Here is a 24,222-nt window from a genome sequence, read left to right on the forward strand (position 1 = left end):
TCTCCTAGAACGTTCCTAACTCTTTATAATAAATGTAGCATTCTATAAATACCCTAATCACAAAAAAACCAAAAATCAAGTCTTTGAAAAGTCCCATGCAAATACCTATTATCAGCACTGCAACAGTGCTTGGTAAAGACTTTAGGACTTTCTAACTTAGCTTGGAAAGTCACTTGAAATGAAGCAGCAGAAAACCACTAGCCAGATAAGCCACCACAATGACAAATCCTCATTCATAAAACATAACTGTCGTATGTCACAACATTATTAGAAAGAGTACTTAAAAGACACTTGAAACATCTTTTCAAGAAATAGTTAAAAGGCTCTTGTGAAAAAATATGGCTAAATTAATTTTTTTTTTCCTGTATCTACCAGGAGTTTGCATAAATTGTATCAGCTAAAACCTCCCCTTTTCCTTACATTTCAAAATGTCAACAACCGGAGAATAATAGGAACGAAAATCCCAGTTTAAATTAAAAATCCAAAACCTACAAAAACCCAAACCCTATAAACAACAAACCACCACACTGAAACACTACTATAACATTAATGTTACGTGTATTCTTTTAGAAAACACTCATTCCTTTTGATGCAAGCATGACAGTGGAACTCCTAAGGAGCTACAGTAACTTACAAGAAAAAAACAGAAGGGCCTGGGCATCACATAACCCAGGAAATTGCAGATTGTAAATCTCCACATAAAACCTTCATGATACTAAAAGATTTCGAAACTCTCACATGCCCAACTGAATCTCATGTACTTTGTGGCTCAGCTACACACTGTCTGCAGAAACATGGGAAGGATATATAACAAACTTCTTATGATTTTGACTTTAAAAAAAAATGTATTTGCATTTTTGGTTTAGGTACACTCATTTAACAAAGAAAAGGTTTTGACAAACTGACACAGGTCAAGAATCACTTAAAAAATTGAACTTGAAATTGGACAGATAAAAAAACCAAAGACTCATGGTTGGAATAAACTCCAGATACTTTAATGTTTCCAAATCAAGTCCTAATGAAAAAAATAATCAACCAACAAAAATGTAATTAAATACCTTGTTTTACAGTGTATTTGAATTTAATCCTTTGAGAATTCTTTTTCAAAGTACTTGTTTTCACCTATTATTACATAACTCCAAATTTATATCTATTTAACAAAAGCAAATAGGGGTAATAAATTATGCTTTCCATAAATTAACTGTTTCTGTGAGAAACAATGCAAAATGTCATTAAACATGGGAAAATACAAAAAGGAGAAGTTTTATCTTACAGAGTAATTAATAACTTGTGTGTTTCACAATTTGACTCAAAAACTTTTTCAGAAATTCAACTGCAGCAAAGTGAAACCTGTAATGTACATTAAGTTAAAACTATTTTATCACACTTTCTCTACTGTTGAGGACAAAAAAAAGGCACTTACCAGATTTATGCTGCTAGTAGGAGACCCATTAAAAGATTCTGGGAGCAGTGAGGAAAAGGGAAGGAAAAACCAGATTAGAAGATTTTCCTCTGTTGTAGAGCCACACATAAATAAAAATGCATTCACAAAACATGGAGAATGAAGGAAAACTGTGGCACTGGACAAAATGCTGCATGCAACATCCAAGTGTTTCAAATTTCCAGAAAGGACACTTTAAGAAATGTAAGTTTATAAAGGTTCTAAATAAATACTTCGACTTTTTTTTAAGTTTATATCTCCACATGGTACTCTTTTGTTAAGGAGCTGGTTAAACAGTGAAAACAATTTCCACTGGATTTGCACGTCAGTTAACAAGAACAATGATTTTATTTGCTTTAAGAAGCCATATCTCCTATGCACTTTCAATTTCTGTTTCCAGAGAGGAGTATAATTATGTATTAAAAGAACCCAATACATTGAAGAGTTTTAAATATTTTCACAAAAAATATAGAATGGAAGAACTGCACATTTATTTTAATGGCAAACTAATTACCAAGAGCTGACAAGTATTTATATAAGATTAATAAACTTACTACAGTGAAATCCCTATGTGAGTTTACACACAAAAGCACAAGGAGGAAAATAAATTTAAGTATGAGACACCACAGAAGTATTTAATTTCCTAAAAACAATATGGATAATTTTTTTATTTTCATTTTAAAGCAGAGAAAAGAATGGTCCCACGAAATACCCCTTAGAGATACAAAGCTCACCTCCTTCACCATCATCTGATCCTCTGAAACTGGGATCCTTCAGCATATCCAGCTCAGCCAACATACGCACATACAAGACGTTCTGCTTGAACGAAGGGTAGAACCTCTCATCTCGCAGCATCAACTCATACACCTTATTGAAACAAAAATGCCAACTTCATAAATACTTACTGCATTTTTTAATTAATCAGACTAGTTTTCATAAATTCTACTTAAACAAGTACCTGTGCATACATGTCTCTGACTTACTCTTAATGGAAAGGTTATCAGAAAATACCTAACTAGTCAGACACGCACATCTAGGATGGGAAGTGGCACAACAGAAATGCTTCTGTCCTCTGCTCTGAGCCCTTCTAAATGCAGTATAAACCTATTTGGTCTTTATCCATTTCATAAAAGGTTATTTCAGTCCCTCCTTATAGATAAACTAAAAATGTAGACCTGCAAATACTTAGGGCAAGAGGTGAGAAGACAGACAGAAGGGGAGGGAAGACATCATATGCCACCTTTCTGAAAATTTCTAATTTAGTCAATACAATATAGCCATACCTCAAAAAAGATTTAACCACACTGCCTCAAACAATTTACCTTCACAGCATATACACAAGTACCTATACATAGCAGGAATTAATTCATAATGTTTGGATACTCATGTAAACTCTAGAATATTTTAATTATTTTTTTTCCCATGGACCACTGCTCTATCTAGTAAGAACAGAAAAAAACCCAATCCATCCAGGTTTGAGGAAGTTCAATTCTTTTGTAACATGGGAAATTTATGCTCTTCAGCAGAATTCACAAGCAAGGCCCAGATTTCACAAGGTGCTTTAATTAGTCTTAAATTAATACAATACTGTGATTCTAAATTCTACAGCTTGTATCACTAATTTGTAGCATGAATGAGAACATTGAAGTAAGGATCAAAAATAACATTTCAGACTGGGTATGTAAATTATTGCTAGAATATTAATCATTCACTTTTCCTTTTTAAACACATATATTAGACTTGAATGATAAAGTCTACATAAGCAGGTAGTAAATACACTGTTTTTTTCTTCAGCACTTGCTACTTCTGAGTGCTTCACTGGTCAAGTTTGCAGAAATGGATGAGTCAAACTAATTTCTGGGAACAGCTACAGGATTTAAGATGGGACCATTACATTCACCTTTGAAAAAGAGAAGTAAAACTGAACAAATACTGTATGTTTTAGTGTACTCATGACATTTTTCTTGAATTGGTACATTAACAGAAATAAAAACATGATAATTCTAAACTGTGTTTCATACTTAGGATTCATACAGGAAGGACACCTACTCCTTCTGTCTACTGCTCTGAAAACCATGAGCTAACAAATGGAAAAGCAAAAATTGACTATTTTAAAAGACTGTGATTTTCATAGAACAGAAAAATTGTTACACAGCTTTTAGGGTTTAGATATTTGACTTCTTTTCTAGCATCTATAGTTATATTTTATACTCCATAGCATTAACAGTTCTTATGAAATGAAGGATGAATAGAGTATACCTTTCTCTGAATGTCATCAAAGATCTCAGGTGTTGGATCCTCATGGTTCAATGTTTCTGCAAGTTTTGCTACTAAGTTGTCATCAATATTAACTCTTGGAGATGCCTGTCATAGAGATCTAAATCAACTTTTGCAGCATAAAAATAAGAAAATTCTACTTTATGAAATAAAATCCAATACAATGCTGCAACTCTCTAAGTAAACTAAATTTCTTTTTCACAAGTATCTCTGTAACTGTCTAGAACATACAATAGGAGTCAGGTCCCATCCACCCCCAAAATTAAGTACAGAGTTTGTGTTAAAACTTGGAAGTTTCACTAGGAATTACCTCAGAAACAATTTATATATACATTTTGAAGCAGTACCTAAATCAGATTTACTCAGACTTATGAACAGCTTTTATTTATGAAAAAGATTAAGATGCAGAAATCAAGAACAAGCCAATAAAAAAGTAATAGGATGAAGTTCTGAAACATCTGAGGAAAGGCTAACAGTTTGTCAATTGCCCATTTCTGAGTGAGAGGTGATTTTTATGCACACACAAATTCAGAACAAAGATGCTTTGTCAATACAAATTGATGAGTGGTTTCTTCCTCAGAGGAATTCTTACTGCCTATTGAAAAGATACCCAATGGTGATATCTGAGTGATTTACACAGACAATTAGAGAGAAGCACAGGAAGCTATTTCATTTGAAAATCCAATCTGAATCCAAGTTTGGACAAATACTCAGTTCCATTTTTTTAAATAACACTTCTTAAGGGGGCAGGCAAGGGCGAAGGGCAGAATAAAAGGAAGGAAAAGGACAGCATACGTAGAGAGACTTTTTTATTCTGTCTTTACATTGTCTCTAGATTGTGTATTCTAGAAAGCCAACTTCGGAGGAACACAGTGCATCTAACAAGGCAGTCAGAGCAGTGAGGGCAATAGGAGTCTATAAATGAGGGGGAACACAAAAGAGGAAGACTTCCTTACTGCTTGACATGAGAAAGAGAAGATACACATACAATAGCTTAAGTGTCAACATGTAAGCAACTTGTACTACGTAACAACCATTTCATATTAACTTAGCCATAACTATATCAAAGAAGTATCAGTACAAAGAATAAACAAACTGCAGAATGAGGTTATTCCTACCTTTTCTGATAAATATTGCTCATAAACTCCAAATGCAGCTGCTCTTAATAGACCCTTGGTCTGATTAGTCTGATGTTTTCCATCTTTCTGCCGGCTTTGAAGTACCTCCAGTTGTTGCTGTGCTGTAACCCTGTATCCTTCCACTGTCATCCAGAAAAACAGATGTGCTTGGCCACCAGTTTGCTGCATGTAATCTACAGAAAACAGACACCACATGACCGTAATTACTGTTGTGCATCTTGGAAATGGAATAGGAATTCTCTATGATGTTGACTACACATGGAATACCAGGATCTGGTTATACATCTGGAATACTTGCCATATAGAGTAAATGAAAAAAATACATATACATACTGGTGATATGTATGTGTATATATGTATACATATATACATATTGGTGATAATCACTAAAAAAACCTGAGCGCAAAGTCTAGGAACTAAGCACTGAATCTTCAAACGCACATGTAAAAAGTGAATCCTTCATTACCATGGGAATATGACAGGCTTGTAGAGCACGACACAAATGGAGATGAAGTTCAAACTGAATTTCTAAAAAATAGGTTCACAGGATCATGGGATTATTTATATTGGAAAAGATGTTCAAGACTGCCAATCTAACACTTTCCAGTCCACCACTAAAGCATGTTCCTAAGCACCACATCTACATGTCTTTTACATACCTCCAGAGATGGTGACTCAACCACTTCCCTGGGCAGCCTGTCAAGCCAGTGTTTCACCCTTTTGGTGAAGAAATATTTCCTAATACCTAATCTAAACCTCATCTGGCATATCTTGAGGCAATTTCCACTCACCCTTTTGCTAGCTGCCTAGGAGAAGAGAGCATCCCTCTCCTCACTACACCCTCCTTTCAGGCAGTTGTAGGGATAAAGTCCTCCCTGAGCATACTTTTCTACAGCCTAAAAAACCCCAGTTTCCTGGGACAGCCCACACAAGACTTATGCTCCAGATCCTTCTCCAGCTTCGTTGCCCTTCTCTGGACATGCTGCAGCACCTCTGTGTCTTTCTTAGAGTGAAGGTCAGGATTTGAGGTGTGACTTTACCAGTGTGGAGTACAGGAGAACAATCACCACCCTAATCCTGCTGGCCACACTATTCCTGATCCAAACAAGGATACCACTGGCCTTCTTGGTCACCTGGACTCACTTCTAGCTCATGTTCAGCTGCTGTCAATCAGCACTCCCAGGCGCTTTTCTGCCAGGCAGTTTTCCAGCCACTCTGCGCCCAGCCTGCAGCACTGCCTGGGGTTGACACAAGGGCAGGACTTGGCACTTCAATTTACTGAATCTCATACAAAGATCTCAGACCATAAATTCAGCATTCTTCCATCTAGAGAGCCCTCCTACCCTCCAGCAGATGAATACTCCTGCCCAACTTAAGTGTCATCTGCAAACTGACTGAGGGTGTTCATTGTATGCCCAAGACAGCCTCCAATTACACATCACCCTGTTTGCAAATGACAGGTTCAGACAGGTGACTTTCTAGATTGGCTGCCTCACCAACTGTGTCAGGAAGTACCCCCCAAGCTCTGCAGGAACTTCCTGGACTGCTCCCATCTACTGCATTAAAAGGATTATAGCCACCAACAAAACTGATGGATATCCTTAGTACTGACATTTAGCAATTCCAAGTACACAGTCCTGTGAGTTAGCATATTCTTTATAAATAAAACAGATCAGACAAATTAACACTTACCCATAAAAAACTGTAGTGCAACATTGTCTACCAGAATATGGTCCAGAGGGACTGTGCAAAGTTTTCCAAAGTTTGCTGCCAGTTTCACAGTATCTATTTCCTGTAAGACACAGTTCAGTGTGTTCATAGGTTTTTTTTAAAACTGACTTTTAAAACTTCTACTTACTACAAAACATAGAGGTTAAAAAAAATTACAATACATATAATAAAGTAGCAGCTCAATGATTAGCTATTTTCATGAATCTAGACTTTCATAAATTAAAGTCTAGATTAGAAGGTCATGTTTTCTTAATTATTTGCCCTCAAAACCAGCTGCAGCTGTTTTGCTACATGATAAGCTGGATTTTAATACTGCTGTTCATGTAATACTCTACAGGTCAAATTAACCCCAAATACCTCATCAGCAGTGATAGTAGCAGAAAATTAATTAACAAGAATTAATGTCACCATTTGATGGGCCACAGGTCACCACAACTTAAATTCATCTCTGTCACATTTTCTTCTGCCTATATGACACTTCTTGCTATTACAGCAATACCTTCAGGTACAGCTATAGAATGCTTAATTATTTTAATACTCAGTACATGCAGAATATTACATTATCTTGGAACCACATCTAGGCCAAATTAAGAGACTCAAGAAACTAAGTAAAGCCAAACATACCAGCTCTATCAACCCTTAATTATAAAACAAGCAAAACTAGTCAGTCATTTGCAATCTCAATCTTTTGAAACGAAAAAAAATTTAAAGCACTTACTTTTCCTGACTGCAACCTCTGAATTCTTGAATCACATACTTTAATAACATATAATAAACTGTTTATTTGATTTTTTATAGTGTTGATATCTGCAACCAAAAACAAAGAGAATTAAACAATGCAGATGACTAAATAAAGTCTTGTGGGGTTTTTTTCAGTTTAAATACCTTGCTAATGGAAGTGAACAAGAAGAAATATTTTTCTTTTCCCTTTTTCAGATTAATGGTTAACTGACTACCATTACTACCTTAAATATTACTGAAATTCAGAACCACCAGTCAGGCAGTTTTGATTTAACAGAAATACACTTAGCTATCCAAATTCTCTATACCTACAAAAAGGAATCAAACACATACCAACCAACAAAACATTTATGAAAATGGAAACTCAAGTTTTATCACTTCTTATGCAATTTTTAAAAAAAAATAAAATACTTTATACTATGCTGCATCAGAGCTTTTATTTTTTCATTGTTGCAATATTCTACAGAGATCATGCTTCTAAATGCATTTCATATTTTGCAAAACAATGTAGCACTAACCATCTCCTGCTGTATCTAGAGATCGAAGATATTGCAATTCTTCACTTGCTTTATCTTTCACAGCTTCCAACTCGCCTATATTATCACTTAATTTAATAATATTCATAAAGGCCTCATAGTTACAGTTGGAATCACGAATCTGAAACACAAAGTTTTACAGTGTAAGTAATGCAAAACAGCAAAACGCAACATCAAGACATGATTCTTCTTCAAGTGAATTAGTTTGATACAGCACTGCAAAGTGGCATTTTGAAAGTTCTTTGACACTTCTAAATTTTCCTTTTGCTACTGAAATTTTACAGAACAGAAAAAGCATGCATAGTCAAAAACTATTTCATACCATCACTTTCTGTTTTCAAGAAGTACAACACAGACACATCAACACAACAAAGTCCATCAACCTCCTTAATGAAGATCTCCAAAATCTAATCCACTATCTTCTGCTATTATCTCCTTAGCTAAGTAGGTAGAAAATGATGAGACCACTTTCATGGTCACCTTTACCAAGATCCCCTGCAAGTATACATGGTCCCAGAGTAATGGCTTCTTAAGATACAGAATTACAAAAAGAATTAAAACATTCTACCATGTAATCATAACCTACTGAGGGAAAAACAAATCTACATGACTCCTCTCTGGAACCCTAATTCAGATACCCTGACAAATACTATTAGCTATTTAAATACATACAATTTTACCATTATTGGCATAGAATGAACCTGCTCTAGGGACTCAAAGGAATTTGTGCAAGTGAAAGGAGCCTGCTGTGCTGCCAAGATCACTGGAAACTGTGCTGTGAATGCAGCATGGAGATCAGGGAAAGGTTGGCAGCTTTACAACACGTGCACACAGGTGCTGAGAGTAAAGACAGTGTTAGAACTCAATCATCTGAACCTAAAAAAGCCACTTCACCCACATCTCTTATAAATGCTCACTTTGATATGGAAATGTAATACTCAGTCTGTACTGAAGAAGTGCATTGACATGAGATGCAAGAAGCAGAAAGAATGGAGACTGGACACCATTGATCAAAGTTAATGGGAAAATCTCCCTAAAAATCTGCTTTTAAAAGTAATAGTACAAGCAGTATTTGAACTTACAACATTTTGTAAATTTCACAATGAAGAGAGAAGTTTGAATTAACTTCTGATTTTTTATTGAAGCTTTGTATTTTATTGCACCAGAATTAGTATTGGACTGTGGTATGCCTGGAATTAAACTTCTCTTTTCCAGAAACGGATCTTTTCATTCAAGTGTCACTTTTATGTCAAAGGTTCCAAAAGGAGCCAGGATTTATTTCAGTCATCTCTACTTCTGACCTTAATTTCTGCAACAATCTCCATTTCATAAGACTTGTATTAAATTTTTTCCTTATCTTTTGCCCAGCACATTTGCTTCTTCATCTCAGAAAGCAATTTTGAAAATTAGTTATTTGGGACATCACTATCATAACAGAAAGCTTTATAAAAAGTTCAGAATCCTATCTCTGGATGCAGCCGGGGGCAGTGTTCAGTAAATAAAGAATAAGGCCAAGTTACAAATAAAGAACACACGTAGGAGGAAAGGGGAATCGTCAACTTAAAATTCTGCTCCAGATGAGCAATATTTTTTCTTACTAAAGCTAGGTTCCTTTAGAATGTGTACAATCATTTACATTAAATGAAGGAGGCTGGAGTGAAGGAAACATTGTACATATACACTTGAAGCTATTCCATAATTCCATACGTAAGAAGAACTTTGAAATGCAAAGGTGTTTTCAGCGTAGAATTTGAATGTACACTATAAGACTAAATTATATTGATAAAAAGAGAGGACTTGGGGGGAAAAAAATTAAACTTGATTCATTAACTATACAGGATAATAACATATAAGAGTAAGTTTTAACTTGCTTTGCAAAGAATAAATATTGTAATTAAAGCACAAATATTTTATTTATGTTAGCTTTATTATATAATACTATTTTTAAAAGTTTGGGGGCTTTTCTGGCAGGTGCATTAGAGAGTTATCAAAGTAAAAAAATTGTTTCTGCCCATTCCATTGAATTACTTAGGGTTAATACAAACAGTCCTAGAATAACTGCCCTAAAATTCCTTAGAAGAAATAAATGTTTCTTAGATTTCATTCTTGAGACCTCTTAAGCCTGAAAGGCCAAACTGTAAACAGTCAGCAGAAAACACCTCCACAGGTACTGCCATACTTCCCAAACAGCCAAGAAGAACAGTCAGAGGACTGAACTTTACATTTTGTGATACATTAGTCCTCAGTCAGGCAACTTCTGTTGAACAATCAAAATGAAGAATGCAGATATATAGACTCTATGTGTATGTGTGTACAAAACTAAAAACAGCAGCCCTAAATTCATTATCTCACCGGTATATCCAGTGGTACCGTTTATACCAGACACCTATGTTCTGAAAATACAAATGATTTTAAACATTTTACATCTTACCATCCATATGACATACTGATTAATATAATCAGGATCACTGAGCTGGTTTATTAATGGAAGAAGAATTCCTCGGGAGAGGATTTCCTAAAAAACAAAAGATTTTTATATCATCATTTTATACATTTATTCATAAAGCTAGTATAACTGCAACAATTTATACATCACTGTGTAGAGCTTAAAACACAGAAGTGTAATTACAGAAAACATTTAATAGGCACTACCACATTCTCCTCCAATTAACACTACAAATGTAATTTGCAATTACAAGAAATTACAAGAAAAGCCTCCTCAAGAATAAACAACCTCAAAATAAACAACATCCACTTTCTCATGCTTTTGTCATGATGGAGCTAAAAAAATCTTTAAAAACATTTCAAACAAACTATTCACTGTATTAAATACTTATCAAGACTCTACTGCTTTTAAATACACTAAAATTAAATTAGATCAATTTTAGAAAATAAGATGAGCAGTTTAAAAAAATTTTATGACATTAAACCAAAGAATTGGGATAGCTTTTAGAATCTGTACTTACCCTGACAAAGTATCGCATGATCTTGTTCTGGAAGTCTCCAGGAGGTAGCAATATATACAGTAAAACCTCACACAGATCCCTTAGGAATCCTAGAGAAGGAAAACAAAAACCCCTCAGCACAATTTTACAATATATTACATCACATCTTACCTGATATAACCAAATGCCATAGATAAATCCTTAATTCAGAGTTCCAACATACAATCATGTATCTCTTACATTCCAAGCATTACAGCAATACCTTTCAGATGGAATATAAGCAGCACTGATAAAAAAGATCAACCTCAAATCCCAGACAACGAAAGCCAAGATTAAAAAAAACCGCAACAACCTAACTCAAATGCATTTTCCTCACTTAACATATTCAGGTTTTTTTCCTCTCTTTCAACACTTTCCCTAAAAATATAGTGCTTTTTGCAGGAAAACTACAAAATAGTGATAAGGAAGGCACCTCGACCAAAAAGCAGTAAGAATCTGCAAAACCATCCCCTCCCTCCCAGGAAAAAATATTTTAATCTTAAAATTTTTCCAATGAAAGAAGGAAGACTTACATAGGTAAGTCATGCTTACATACTTCATTTTAGTTTTCACATTAATATGTACAAATCAGAGGAAATATATGCGCATAGTAGATCACCACACTTTGAAAGTCATATGCTGAGATGTTAAAGCATTTTATATTGTGAAAACAATTATTAGTATTTTAATTTAGCTTCCCATACTAAAAGATTTACTCAGAAGATAATATTGAGAGACCTTCTTCATCTTTGGGAGAAGTGCAGACTAGATCACGACAAACTTCTTTTTCCATTTCAACTTCAACCTCAAAGAATGTATCTACAAGTTCCTCAGCTTGATCTAAGCAAAAGAAAATTAAAAAAGCATGTGTTTGTCAAGACTAGAAACTTGAGAGAGAACTTGAATTATAAAATACAGCTAACTATACTTCACACACATAAAATACCAGCCTACTCAGACCCAAATAAAAAAATACTTCACATTACCTTTCATCTGATTGCCTTTCTCTGCTATCCTTTGCTGAGCTTTTCTGAAAACTCGAAGATGAGTGCCAAAGTCATCAACAAGTCGTGTAGTGAAATAAGGCTGCCAGTCTGTTTCCTTTGACCTATTAGTAAAGGACATCCATGGAAAGTAATCATTTTATTGTGAACACAAAGAATAATAATAAATTCCTACCTCCCATTCCTTCCTGCCAAGAACCACACTGATAGTAAACATGGAAAAGCAAAGAAATAAATCAGTCTCTTCATTGCCTATCCACTGTAAACCCAAATATTGTAAAATACCACTCTTGTACCACATTAATATTTATGTTTAATTTAGTTGAAAGTCAACATTTGAATCTAGAATAGTGTTCTTATTTGTGACACTGTCAAATATCTGTGAGAAGTCCCGATTTAAACAGTTCAAAACATAAAACTAAAACACTCTCCAGGTCTTTTTTCAGCCATACTTTCTACCATTTTGGAAGGCATCTAATCAAAATAATTTTCTTCTGAACTTGCAGAATATGTACCAGTGAGAAAACACACACTTCACTTGAAACTAAATACAATCTAATATTATCAACAACTGATTCCACAGCTTATATGAGGTTCTTAGCATACTCTTCTGACTACACACACAGATTTAGATCAGAAAATACTTACTGTTAGATTTACATAAAACTACTTCCTTAGAGGTGTGGAAAGGATAGAGGTATTTTTACGAATCTGTGCCTTACTGTATAACCTAAAAATATGATTGTGCATTATCGGTTTAATGAACCTTGATGCTAGTAATAGTTCTTACACCACACTAAGTATTTTACTGTGTGAACTCTCTCAAGATGACCACTTTGTTATAACAGGAATCCTTTTACAACACTTCCTTTGTTTGTGTTTGTTCCCTTACCTGCTCTTTTTTTTCTCAAGGAGAGATAAAGAGATAAGGAACTCTGGAAGAAAACGGGACAGCTACTGCAAAATCTAGACGTGTAAATTAGAAGCAGAGCTGTCCCAAAGGGTCATTGATCAAACAATCCAGATCCCCCATCCGCACAAGACAGAACCGCACAAAACCTCTGGATGGCAGCCTTACCCCAGGCTCCCAAAGCTGCAGCTCTCAGGGAATACTAAATTCCCACTGTACTCATTCTCTCCAGAAGCTGACAGGCTCTGTGGAACTACAGGTAATGGTACTAACCTAAACTGCTTCAGCTATATCCAACTACATGCATTATAAATACACTACATCATTTTTTCTGCAAAACGGCTGCAGGCCTGTGAAACTGATTTGCTTTCTACAGCAGAACACAACTGCACAGGAAATGTGCCTATTTTTGAAGAGCTATTGTACTGCAGGAAAGAAAAATAAACTTGGAAGAATTTGACCTACTTTGACACAAACTCAGTGCTCAACACTGTCCAATGAAGTGGACAGTACCAAACAGACAAAAACACTGAAGCTGGGTAGTCAGGTCCATTTCATGCATAAGTTTGGTTGCTATAACTGTTTATTTGGCATTGTTTTCACCATTTCAATACTGTTTCCTAGGATTTTTCATTATTTTACTATATCATATATTATTATACTCATATTATGATGAATTTTTCCTACTATTAAACCCAGCCTTCCATCTTTGACCCTTACTGTCAGAAAAGCACACTAACCTACATTTTCAAGTCAACAGAGGAAGGGGATAACACCTTAAAATTGCTAAGAAGTTACTTATATTTAGGTAACTCACAACCTCTTCTGCAGAGAAAGCAAGCAACAATAAGCATAGCGGGATGAATACCTGAAATAAAAACTTAATAAACAAGTATATGGATATACAGGCACATAGTAACTGGGCTGAGAAATCAGCCATACTAAAGAAATTAATTTCCCAGACAAGTTGCTAATCATGTAGCAGGAAACCTGTTTTAAAAAAAAGGTTTGCCTATGTGACATTCAATTTCACTCCCTGGACTACTATTCTTTCTAAGAAAACACCCATTGTTCTTACATATGGAAGAGCCATACCACTTCTAAAAATCATCTGAGGTGATACATATGTTGAATTCAGACTTTGGGACTGTATTCAGACTTACTTTAGGAGTTGCCCTACTCTTTACATGAAGAATACAAAGAAGCAATGATTCACAAACTTAATGTTTGAGTTGTAAAGAAGAAAAAAATAGCAGTTCAGTGATTTTAGACAATGTAAATTTTGAAAGGGCCATTTTGCAAAAGATTATGACTTCAAACACTGTCATCTCCATTATTTCCCTAGGGGATCAGCAAAAGATCGTATTTCTTATATTATAATCTTAAATTTTTATATTCTTTCTGTAAAATGCACTGAACTAGGATAGTAGATAAACTAAACAACTTACCTACTACCACACAACCCACAGTATATTGATGTAAATAAAACCAAATCTTACCTGGCAGAAAACTGAACAAGTGCATACTGAAGAGCCTGTCTAATTTCCAGAAGAAAGGATTCATCATCACTTAGTGTGTAATACCAATACTGCACGTAGTCTCTCAGGGAAAACTGGATTACCTGAAATTGGAAAGAAAATTAAAAAAAAAAAAAAAGAACTAATGAAAAAGGACAAAAAAAAAAATACAACAGTTTTTTGTTCCTGGTAACACAACAGCAGTTTTTCTAAAGGGTTACCAGAGTGAATGATACTCCTTTGCCATTATGAAACTGGGAGTGAAACAACAGAATTCACACACTGAAACTTTTCAGACTGGTTTGCACACATTGTTTTTATCACTACTACATTGAGAAAATAAAATATACTGAAAACATACTCAAATATTGCCCAATATCCTGGCCCATCTCCCATGGTTTTCTCATTTATCACTCTCACATACGGTAAAATTTTGAAATTCTATTTTCACTCAACAACTCCTGCATAGTCAATACTTGCAAAATAATAAAAGTAAATAATAAATAGTCCTGGTTAGAACTTACCTGTTGTAAAGGCTCATCAATTATGTTTGCACCTGTCAATCTTCTGTCAATCTTAATAGGTCTGGCTTCACGTTTCATTTCTTCTACGCACTTGAAAGAGATTGGGAAATGTAACTGCAGGGTTTAGCTCTAATTAAAAAACAGCTCTCCCACTTATGATATATACGTATACACCCAGTAATGGCTATATCTATTTTCTATATTATTATAATTTATAAAGAAGATAGAACTATTTATAAATCATAGAACTATTTGGCCTGGCAGGTCTAGTTCAACCCCCTGCCATGATCAGGGACATCCTGAGCTACATCAGGTTGCTCAGGGCCCTGTTCAACCTGACCTGGAATGTTTCCAGGGAGGAAGCATCCACCACCTCTCTGGGCAGCAATATTTTCTGTATTTTTCTCTATATAGTACATAATTATGAGGAACCCCTGAAAACCTACTTTTTGCTTAATATAAATGAGCAAGTGTTTGCTAAATTACTAACTCAAAAGGAAATAAAACTCAAATAGAAAAGGAGAGAAGGCGGAGACACAACAACAGCACAAGGTAGTTTTTGTGCAAGACTCTAGTTCCCCTCTTGTTTGTGTACTTGACTGTGCAATCTCAGGCAGAGAGTTTTCAGTTGGGTTTTTGGTTTCTTTATCCACCTCAGTTTATTCTATATGCCAGAAGAGAAATTACTTTTTTGTACCATTGCTACTCAATAGATGAGCCTTTTTGAAAGTAATTGATAAGGAGGGAAAGAAATTACTTTATAGAAGGATTTGCATCTCAAAGTAGTTAACTCCAAGAATGACCTCATCAGAGCTGACTTTTGGCAAGTGACATACTGAAAAAGAACTCCCTTTATCAGTGTTTCTCTCAAGTGGACTAATGCAGTGTCTTTCTACAAAATTTCATTGAAAGTGGCAACAAACTCCTCTATTTTCACAGTAATAACAACTCGATAACTCACACTTTTGTTTAAATAAACCTGTAATTTCTTTGATCTAGAGAGAAAGTTATGACCATATTGGAAAAAGAAGAACTGCCAAAACCATAAATGAAGAAATTATAAACCATATATCCAAGGTTTTTATTCTATGTGAATAAAACTCACCCTAAGTATTTCTCATTGAAATCAGTTAACAGTGAATGGCAGTGAAATACTTGAGGCTAGAAAAAAAAATCCTCCTATTTAAGCAACTCTGTATCACAACACAGAAATACTTTGTTGCAAAATTCTGCCATTTTTTTAACTTTCAAGGCAAGCAAACCTTCAGTGCTACTTTAATACAAATAAGACTGGGTCACATTCAAAAATCAGCATATTCCACCTATAGGTTAATGAATTTGCAAAGTAAAAATTATATGGAACCAAATAATTAAACATATTTACTAAACACAGCATAGTACAAATTACCAGACAAAACTTTCAAAAGAATTTTGAAGGACTGCATGCATAAAACCACATTTGGAAAACAGAGGAAAATACAGCAGTAAAAAAAGCAGCAGGCACAAGAAAGAGCAGGACACAGAGAATATGCAAGACTACTTGGTAAAAATTTGAATGTTCATATGCTCATATTTTGACCCAGATTTCAGGAATTAATCTTGCCCAACCTTCTGCTCAAAGCAGAGCCAACTACAAAGTTAGACCATTTTTCCCACTCTTTAACTCCAGTTAAAGAGTGGGAAAAATATATTGTGCCTGCAGTATAATTTAATTTGATATGTTTGAAAACATCTAAAATTTAGAGTATGTGCTTTTATTCCATTACAGGCACAACAGCTGACTCTAGTCTCACTTGGAAAGCACTGTTGGTTTTACTTCTGCCTCCCAGATGCTGACACAGAAGACAGACTTAAAGGAAGGACCCAACTCACATGACAACTGTCCCATTTGACTGTCACGCCACCCACAATTAGGCTGATGCACTCCACCAGTATTAAAAGATCGGTTAGGAAGAATGGGTATCACTTGTTACTATTACATTTGACACCTCCTTGCTTCATTTTAAGCAGGGAGGAATTCAAGACAGACTCCACAAAGTGAGATGCAGCACAAACAAATCCAGGCTCCACAAGCATCTAACTGCACTGAGTTATTTCAGACTTTTATTTCACTGCACTAATGGGTATTTTTGAAGTCCTCTTTTGAAACTGTTAAGTAACTACCAAATATGAAATATGTCTCATTTAGACTGTCAATTGCAGTCACATTTTGAGTGGACAAGACATAGGGTGTTTACAAATCTGCCTCAAATCTGTGACATAGGATATGATCCACTGACTTAAAGAAACTCAGAGACTATTTAGGGATCCAACTACTGCTTTTAAGTTATCACTGTTTTCTTACTGTCCTTTGACAATATTGTACCAAGCCTACTCTTTGTCTTTTGGGTAAAGCTTAGAGATATCAACTATCAGGACCAAACATTTCATACTTCTGTTGGAGTGAAACTGTAATTTCAATTGAAAGTAGCATTCAAGTTAACAGTTCAGAAGGTTCTAAACTTACCTTTCACTCAACATTGTTTTAATAGAAGCCTGCAGACAACTGTGTATGTTGCAGAGCCAGTTCATTACTGTATCATTCTGTAGGTTCCTGACACAGAAGGTATATGACTTGCGAAAAGAAAAGCAAGTCTAAGCCTAATTTTTAAGCCTCCCTGTTTGTATGTAAACAAACAAACAAATAAATTGTAGAAAGGTGTACAATCTTCCATCAAATGTACCTTAATTCTATATCTGTTCTCCTTAATGTGACGTATTCACTATATATTTGAAAGTATAACCTGCAGCAATCAAGGAAACCTATCAGAACCAGATCTGGTGTTGTAATGTATGGTACATTCTACACATTACATCCAGCCACAACTTTGATGCTCTGTATTACTACTGATTTCTGTAAAATCAAGCATTTGAACATTTATATTAGCCTAAAATTAAAAAAAAATCACTAAGTACCAAAAATGCCCCAAAACTATCAATAAAACTCTGACGAAAAGAGCATCTTCTAAAGAACAAATGTAACCAGATTGCTCCTCAGACTACCACAAAATAATTTCATATTCAGGTGAATTCAGCTTGTACTTGGTTTATGGAAGAAGTACAATCTATACACACCAGGCACTAGAAAGAATATTCATTGTTTAAGACCACTTAGGTCCAAAATTACTTTAAACACGAAAAAAAAAAAGTTAAAAATATTATTTTCCATACAAGTCAGCAGCACTTTAATAAAGAAATAGCAAATAGGAATCACAAAACAACATGTTTGGTTTTGGCTGGGACTCATCTCTACTAGCAGTGCTACTGCAAAGCTTACCTACCCTTGTTAATGCTACTTTAGTGCAGTGGCAAAAGAGAAAACACTATTGTAGAAGACAAGCAGATTTTATTTGGTGAGCAACTTCAAATAGCATTTCATAAGTCAGCTAAAAACAAATACCTTCGTATTACAAAACTTAAATCCAGAGATTAGTTGAGACAGGTCAGTTGAGGAAAGTGCTGTGTCAATAGTCCATACTCAAATCAGATGTCAAACTACTGAATTTGCAAAGAGTACACAAAAACTCCACAAGATTTTTCTTTTATAAAGCAACATACTGAACTCAAAATAGAACATTAACATAAAAAAAAAGTTTCAGCATGTAGAGGAAATTTAAAAAACAGAAAAACTTCTCTAAATCTGCCCTCAAAACACAGGACATTAAGTAAAAACCTATAAAACAGAAGCACTGAAGTCTATATAGCACCAAGAATCTTAGCCATCCACAATGAGGTCTCATTAACAGAACAGAAACATTAGCCGACTGCTGACTTTTCCTTTTTCAGCCTTCAACTTTGTACTTTTCATCTGGAGCAGTGAACTTACTTTGCAATTTAGGGTACACTTTCAGATTTATTTTAAAATATTCGAAGACTTAAGTGAAAAGGCCACACACCAAACAAGCAATGAACCAGACACAGAAAAAGTTCTGTGACTAGAAAACATACTGCTGAATCACAAGGTAAATTTCTATGTGCTACTGATACTGCTGAACAATCAACCCCTTTGATAGACATGAAGTGTAGTGAACTGACAGCTAAGAAATATCAAGGTGCTTCAGTCAGAATAGCTGTGAGATTAAATTTACTATAATTAGCAATCTTTGGGTTAAAGTGTTTATTCTGATGAGTGCAAATGTATTAGACCAAGATATATCTAAACTTCTGACCTAAGAAGATGGCATTAGTTCATAAACCAGGAATTGCTAGAAATTCTACCTCCTGGCTTTTAACAACTTTTTCTGAACTCAACAGATGCAGATTTAACCAGTTAAGAACTCTGAACTCGCATCCATCAACCAAATGATGTGCCTGTTAGATATTCAGAAAATAACAGAGCTGAAAAGTGGATTTCACTGCTGCTCTGTATTCATCTATGCGTTTCCAGAATTTTTGCTTGGTCTTGAAGAGAGAGAAAGATGACCTCTACAACCTTGAAGCACTGCAAATCTAGATTTTGTAACAGTTTGACTTTCTTAGTTAGGCAGGCAACTTTTTGATCACAATCAAAAGTGAAGAGACTACAGATCCAGTGGTGGAAGGCACCTAAACAGTGACAGTAAGTCGTGACAATCTTGCACAAAAAAGCAAGAAAGAGCTACACCCCAAAACAAACCAAGACACACAAGTAGTCTAGAAAGGAATGGTTTAGTAATTTCCTCACAGATATTAGCCAGTCATATCATACTCACTTCTCACAATGAAGAAACAATACTTAAATAAAACCTTCCATAACCTATTAAAAAACTTGTATTTCATAAAGGAAAAATATGTCATTTCATTTACACATTGCAGCTGACTCAAAAGATAAAAGCAAGCTCTTTTACCTGGAGAAACGGGCACAATTCTTACATTAAAACTGATTAATTTTTACCAAGTTATAAAATCTGCTCTACAAGTTAAGAGCAGAAAACTTTCCTTACCTTAGGGATCCCAACCGATGTACAAGGGAGAAATGAATGCTCACACTGCTCAAGGTATTTTTCTGAATTGCTTTTTCCAAATAAAAGAGTAACCACAAAACCCCTAAAATGGAAAAAGAAAGACCAGGTACAACAACAGCCACATTTTCTCACCTCTACAAAGTATTTAACAGCAAGTTATAAAATGATAATACATGGTAGTCCTCACTGTTTACTTTTGTGCTTTTCCACACTGTAACATGCTGCTCAAAATAACTGACAGAAGCCTAAGTATGAAGTTTCCCAGTCTTGTATGGTCTGTCTTGGTATATTTTTACCACACAGAAAATCTATATAGCATTGTCTATGCTACAGTGTGCCTGCTGTGATGGCACACTGCCTGTGCTCACAAATATTAGCACTTGGGAAGAGGGGTACATACAGAAGTTGCTTTGGTTGCATTTATATGAAGAGTCTCCAACACTATGAAGAAATAAACTCTGTAGGCTGCTCCACTGTAGTGTAAGCCACAAAATCACAGTCCAGGAATAAACTGATGGAGCAAGCATAACTAACCACTGCATATGTTTAGACATTGTGCCTTCTAGAACAGCAAGAATTTATTTACAGCTTATGAATCTAAGGCACAAGAACATCAAGCTGGCTTTACTGGGAAATAGATGAAAATCTAGTGTCTCTCCCAGTTCTAGCATAAGCAGAGGATGTAACCTTTGAGATATCAAGTAAAGAAGAAAAGAAAATAGATTAACCTTGAGATGGCTAAACACACGCAGTTTTTACACAAATTTCAAAGCATTCCATTTAAAGGCCAGCTGATGAGCATTTGTGACCACAGGAACTCACAAAGCTATTCCAGGCCTGAAATGTGCTGAAGTAATATGTTCTTTTAATACAGATTGCTGTTGATATATGATACTCTCACAAGATTACAGAAAAAAAATCATATCAAGCTAAAATATGCCATTTAAAGGTTTTAATTCCCAAAATTAAAAAATTTCTTTTTAAGCCCCCCAGAGGCCCAGTAACTCAGAAGCTGTGAGGTTAATTCCATGAAAGAGGTGAAAAAAAAAAAGCTACTCAAATTATTATCAGTAACTTGACAACACATAAAAGGAGTTCACTGGATCCTCCAACTCCATTACAGCCATCCTTACCTGTCATATGACACCAAGAAATAAAAGCAGGATTAATTGCCCTCCTGCTCCCTGCAACTTTAAAATCATAACACTTATCAGAGTTCACAGACAAGAACTTGCTTAGAAAAATCACAACATTAGTTTCACTAATGTTTTGGGTTCTTTTTAATTATTTAAGTTTGGATTTTCTTTTGATTATCTATGACTATGCTATTGGAAACTCAGTTGTCTTTTAAAGAAAACAGTATACTCAAGTTTGGCCTAAAATCAACTTTAATTTCAAACATCTATCAGCCAGTTGCTTATCTTCTTTTATTAAAAAAAAATAAAGCCTTGGAAATAACTACCTAAAGATTTTAAAGGTAATGATTCATTCAAAAATACTAATACTACCAATATGGTTTAAAAACAGGCTAATATTAGATGCCTTGAAGTATTATCAGTTTTATGCTTGAAATGCTAGGAACTGCTTCTTCTCTGGCAGAAACTAACACATTTTATTCTCTAATATAAAATCTTGTGAGCATTACAGAAGGATACATAGTCTGAACATTCAGGACATCTGTTAGCTAATCTGAATCTTCTAGTGTAAATGCTTATTTAATTCATCAAGATGATTTTTAATACATGAATGAGAAATCGTCTTAGTGTTCTGTAAATTAAAAGACCAGAAAAATGAAAAGATTGTATTTTTCTTCATTTAAAAAAAAAATTATTCCAAAGATTACTGGATGGCCAGCTTTTTCAAGGGTAGATTAACAACAGAACAAATGTAAAAGATAAAATAATTAAGACCACATCTTATCACTTTCCCTTCAAGTCTGAAAAGTAATGTCTCAGCTGAATGCTTTGTGAAAGTCAAATAGCAGCTACAGAACCATTCCTGATTTGGTCAGCAGTTACAATCATTAATGGAGCCAGACAGTCACATAGACATGGATGTAATTGAGTATCAATAATGATGGGATTTGATGACAGAGCAAATACTTTTAAATGGCAAAGCAATTGATTTCAAGAAATTTCAATTGAAATTTCCAACGAATTTCGATTTTTATATTTGGCAAAACCACAATTCACATAATTTTTATTTTACTTCCTATGGGCTGAAAGAGGGAAGGAAAGATAATAAGATAAGAAACACTCTTTATAGGAAAGGCAGATGTTAACAGACAGGCTCAGCACTCAGGTAAAGGGGCCTACACCAGTACTTGAGGGAGAGGAAAATAGAATACCACTCTGTAATATTCTACACATGTTAAGTAAACAGTATCTATCTTTAGGCTTCTGCTTTTGAGCTTAGTTCCCTAAGTGAATGATCACTGAATGGAAAAAGGCTAACATTTTATAAATCAGTCTTGAAACAAAACAAAATGAAATACAGAGAAATTGTGATTTGAACTTTTATTCATATATACAAGTAGTTTCAGTATTCTTCCATGTATACCAAAAACAACAGTACATTTACTACGAGGCATTTGTGCAATCACAGAGTTGAGTGCACATCAAACAGAAATTATTAGCACATAATAGGAGTTAAACAGTATAAACAGATTGATTGCATTCACACAGATGTGGCATCACCACTGTCTTCCTGCACAGCTCACTGATATATTATTTAAATGCTTAGGTCAATACTAAGAGTGCGACCAGCTGTGAGTCAGCATTTTCTTTTGTTAAAACTGCAAAATGGGACAGAAACTGGACTTTTGGCTACTGGGAGTCAGAAACCTTTGACATGGGCCACTTCTTTTTTGAATGAATCAAAGACCTAGAAAACTGTGTGAAATTGGGTAAGAACTCCAAGTTTCAACAAAAAAATTCAATCACAAAAATCCATGTCCAAAATAGCCATTTTACTCCAGAGAAGTGTACAGTAAATATTATAGACACGACTATGACTAATTTTTGTTTTCTAGATTTATATATATGATGTTATAACATATAATTGCTAACTATAAGTGCAAAAGTTACTTCATAACAATTTCTGTTTGTTTCTAACAGAAGCATGACCATGCACTTTGTGAAACTTCAGGGGAATTAATTAAACAACAACAACAAAAAAAAAAGCAGGCAAGAATAATTTATAAACCCATTTGGCCTAGTTAGCACTCATGGTTCTGCGTGCTGAATGTTAAAGTAAGTGTATCACTCTGAAAAAGATTAACAGAGTAACAAAGGGCCAGATCACAGACACAGCCAAAATGTATATGTTAAAGTAATGAAGTGATGACATTCCACTGCAAGGGCTGAGACTTCACATCTATATATGTAAGTAAACACTCTGCCCCAACAGATACACTACCACTAGATGAATTTATCCTTAACAAATTCACTGCTTACTGACTAGCTACAAAAATGAATCAAAGCAGCACGATAACCACAGCAAAGAGATATGAGAGCTGACTTGAGAATGAATGAGCTCAGGCACCACAGGCAGTTTAATGGTGCCAAACTGTAGCTGACTTCAGACATGCTCTGAGACTCTGCTTTGACTGTCAGCTTTGAAAATCCAAACTGAAACTGTGCAAGAATGAAGGATAGCGTCTTAAGAAATTATTATATCCCATGTTATTTTCCATACTGCAAGTATTAAGGAAGTGGTAAGACAAAACAGCAAGCAGATGCACTCTTGCCCTTTGGATAAACTCTGACTTTTGCCCTGGACAGATAACAAAATATGCCAACCATACCTGTATCAAGACTTAACAAGACAAAAGCATTTACTTCAAGTTAGTTTTACCTTAACTAAATCCCTTTTCTAACAGGCTGACTATGCTGATTTCTCAGAGATGAAACACCAAGCCTAGTACAGTTGAAACCCAAGCATAGCAGCTCTAATTCCAGCTACTACATTCTATATACATTTTTTATGAGATATGCAGGAATATAGATACATTCTGTATGGCATCAAATAAGAAGGTAAAAAGAATATACCACTAAGACATTCTAACTTGCCATTAAAAATGTTTTAATCGTTACAAGACAAACATCATAATATACAATGTAATAATGGTGCTAAACTTCACATTTGCTCCCTTCCTGCCTATATAGATAACAAGTGAAAAGTCTACAGCTGCTGAACTGATCTACTTGTTCAAAGACATCACTATTTCCACACACACAGGACAAAATCCACTCCCATGAATGAAGTGCCTTAGATAGGAAAATGAGATTGTGGTAGAAAAGGAAACGTAAGTACTTAGAAGTACCTGGGAAAAGAATGGACACTAATAAAAAGTATGAACTGAAATTACCACTGTTTTAATGTAAGCATTTGTCCTCTAACATCCACTAAAACCAGCTAAATTGAGATTTCAATTA

The 24,222-nt window shown here is 34.9% G+C and overlaps 1 protein-coding gene across 6 annotated transcripts in view; it reads right to left on the minus strand.

The window, feature by feature from the left end:
• Positions 1 to 24,222, minus strand: part of SNX13 (sorting nexin 13) — a 64,979-nt gene that overhangs the window by 19,599 nt on the left and 21,158 nt on the right. For 5 of the 6 annotated variants that reach the window (XR_010357889.1, XM_064411572.1, XM_064411563.1 and 2 more), the window contains 14 exons: positions 19,766 to 19,868; positions 14,805 to 14,894; positions 14,263 to 14,384; positions 11,836 to 11,957; positions 11,588 to 11,689; positions 10,832 to 10,920; positions 10,297 to 10,380; positions 7,848 to 7,986; positions 7,307 to 7,395; positions 6,550 to 6,649; positions 4,837 to 5,030; positions 3,701 to 3,805; positions 2,176 to 2,308; positions 1,424 to 1,461 (listed from right to left, as the gene is read on the minus strand). Coding sequence is in view for 5 of the 6 variants with exons in the window: in XM_064411563.1 (XP_064267633.1) it covers positions 1,424 to 1,461; positions 2,176 to 2,308; positions 3,701 to 3,805; positions 4,837 to 5,030; positions 6,550 to 6,649; positions 7,307 to 7,395; positions 7,848 to 7,986; positions 10,297 to 10,380; positions 10,832 to 10,920; positions 11,588 to 11,689; positions 11,836 to 11,957; positions 14,263 to 14,384; positions 14,805 to 14,894; positions 19,766 to 19,868 (1,510 nt within the window). In the remaining variant the exon portion in view is untranslated. The remainder of the gene's footprint in view (positions 1 to 1,423; positions 1,462 to 2,175; positions 2,309 to 3,700; positions 3,806 to 4,836; positions 5,031 to 6,549; positions 6,650 to 7,306; positions 7,396 to 7,847; positions 7,987 to 10,296; positions 10,381 to 10,831; positions 10,921 to 11,587; positions 11,690 to 11,835; positions 11,958 to 14,262; positions 14,385 to 14,804; positions 14,895 to 19,765; positions 19,869 to 24,222) is intronic. The other variant, XM_064411569.1, reaches the window with a different exon arrangement.

This window comes from Passer domesticus, chromosome 1, assembly GCF_036417665.1.
Source record: "Passer domesticus isolate bPasDom1 chromosome 1, bPasDom1.hap1, whole genome shotgun sequence".
NCBI classification, from domain to species: Eukaryota; Metazoa; Chordata; class Aves; order Passeriformes; family Passeridae; genus Passer; species Passer domesticus.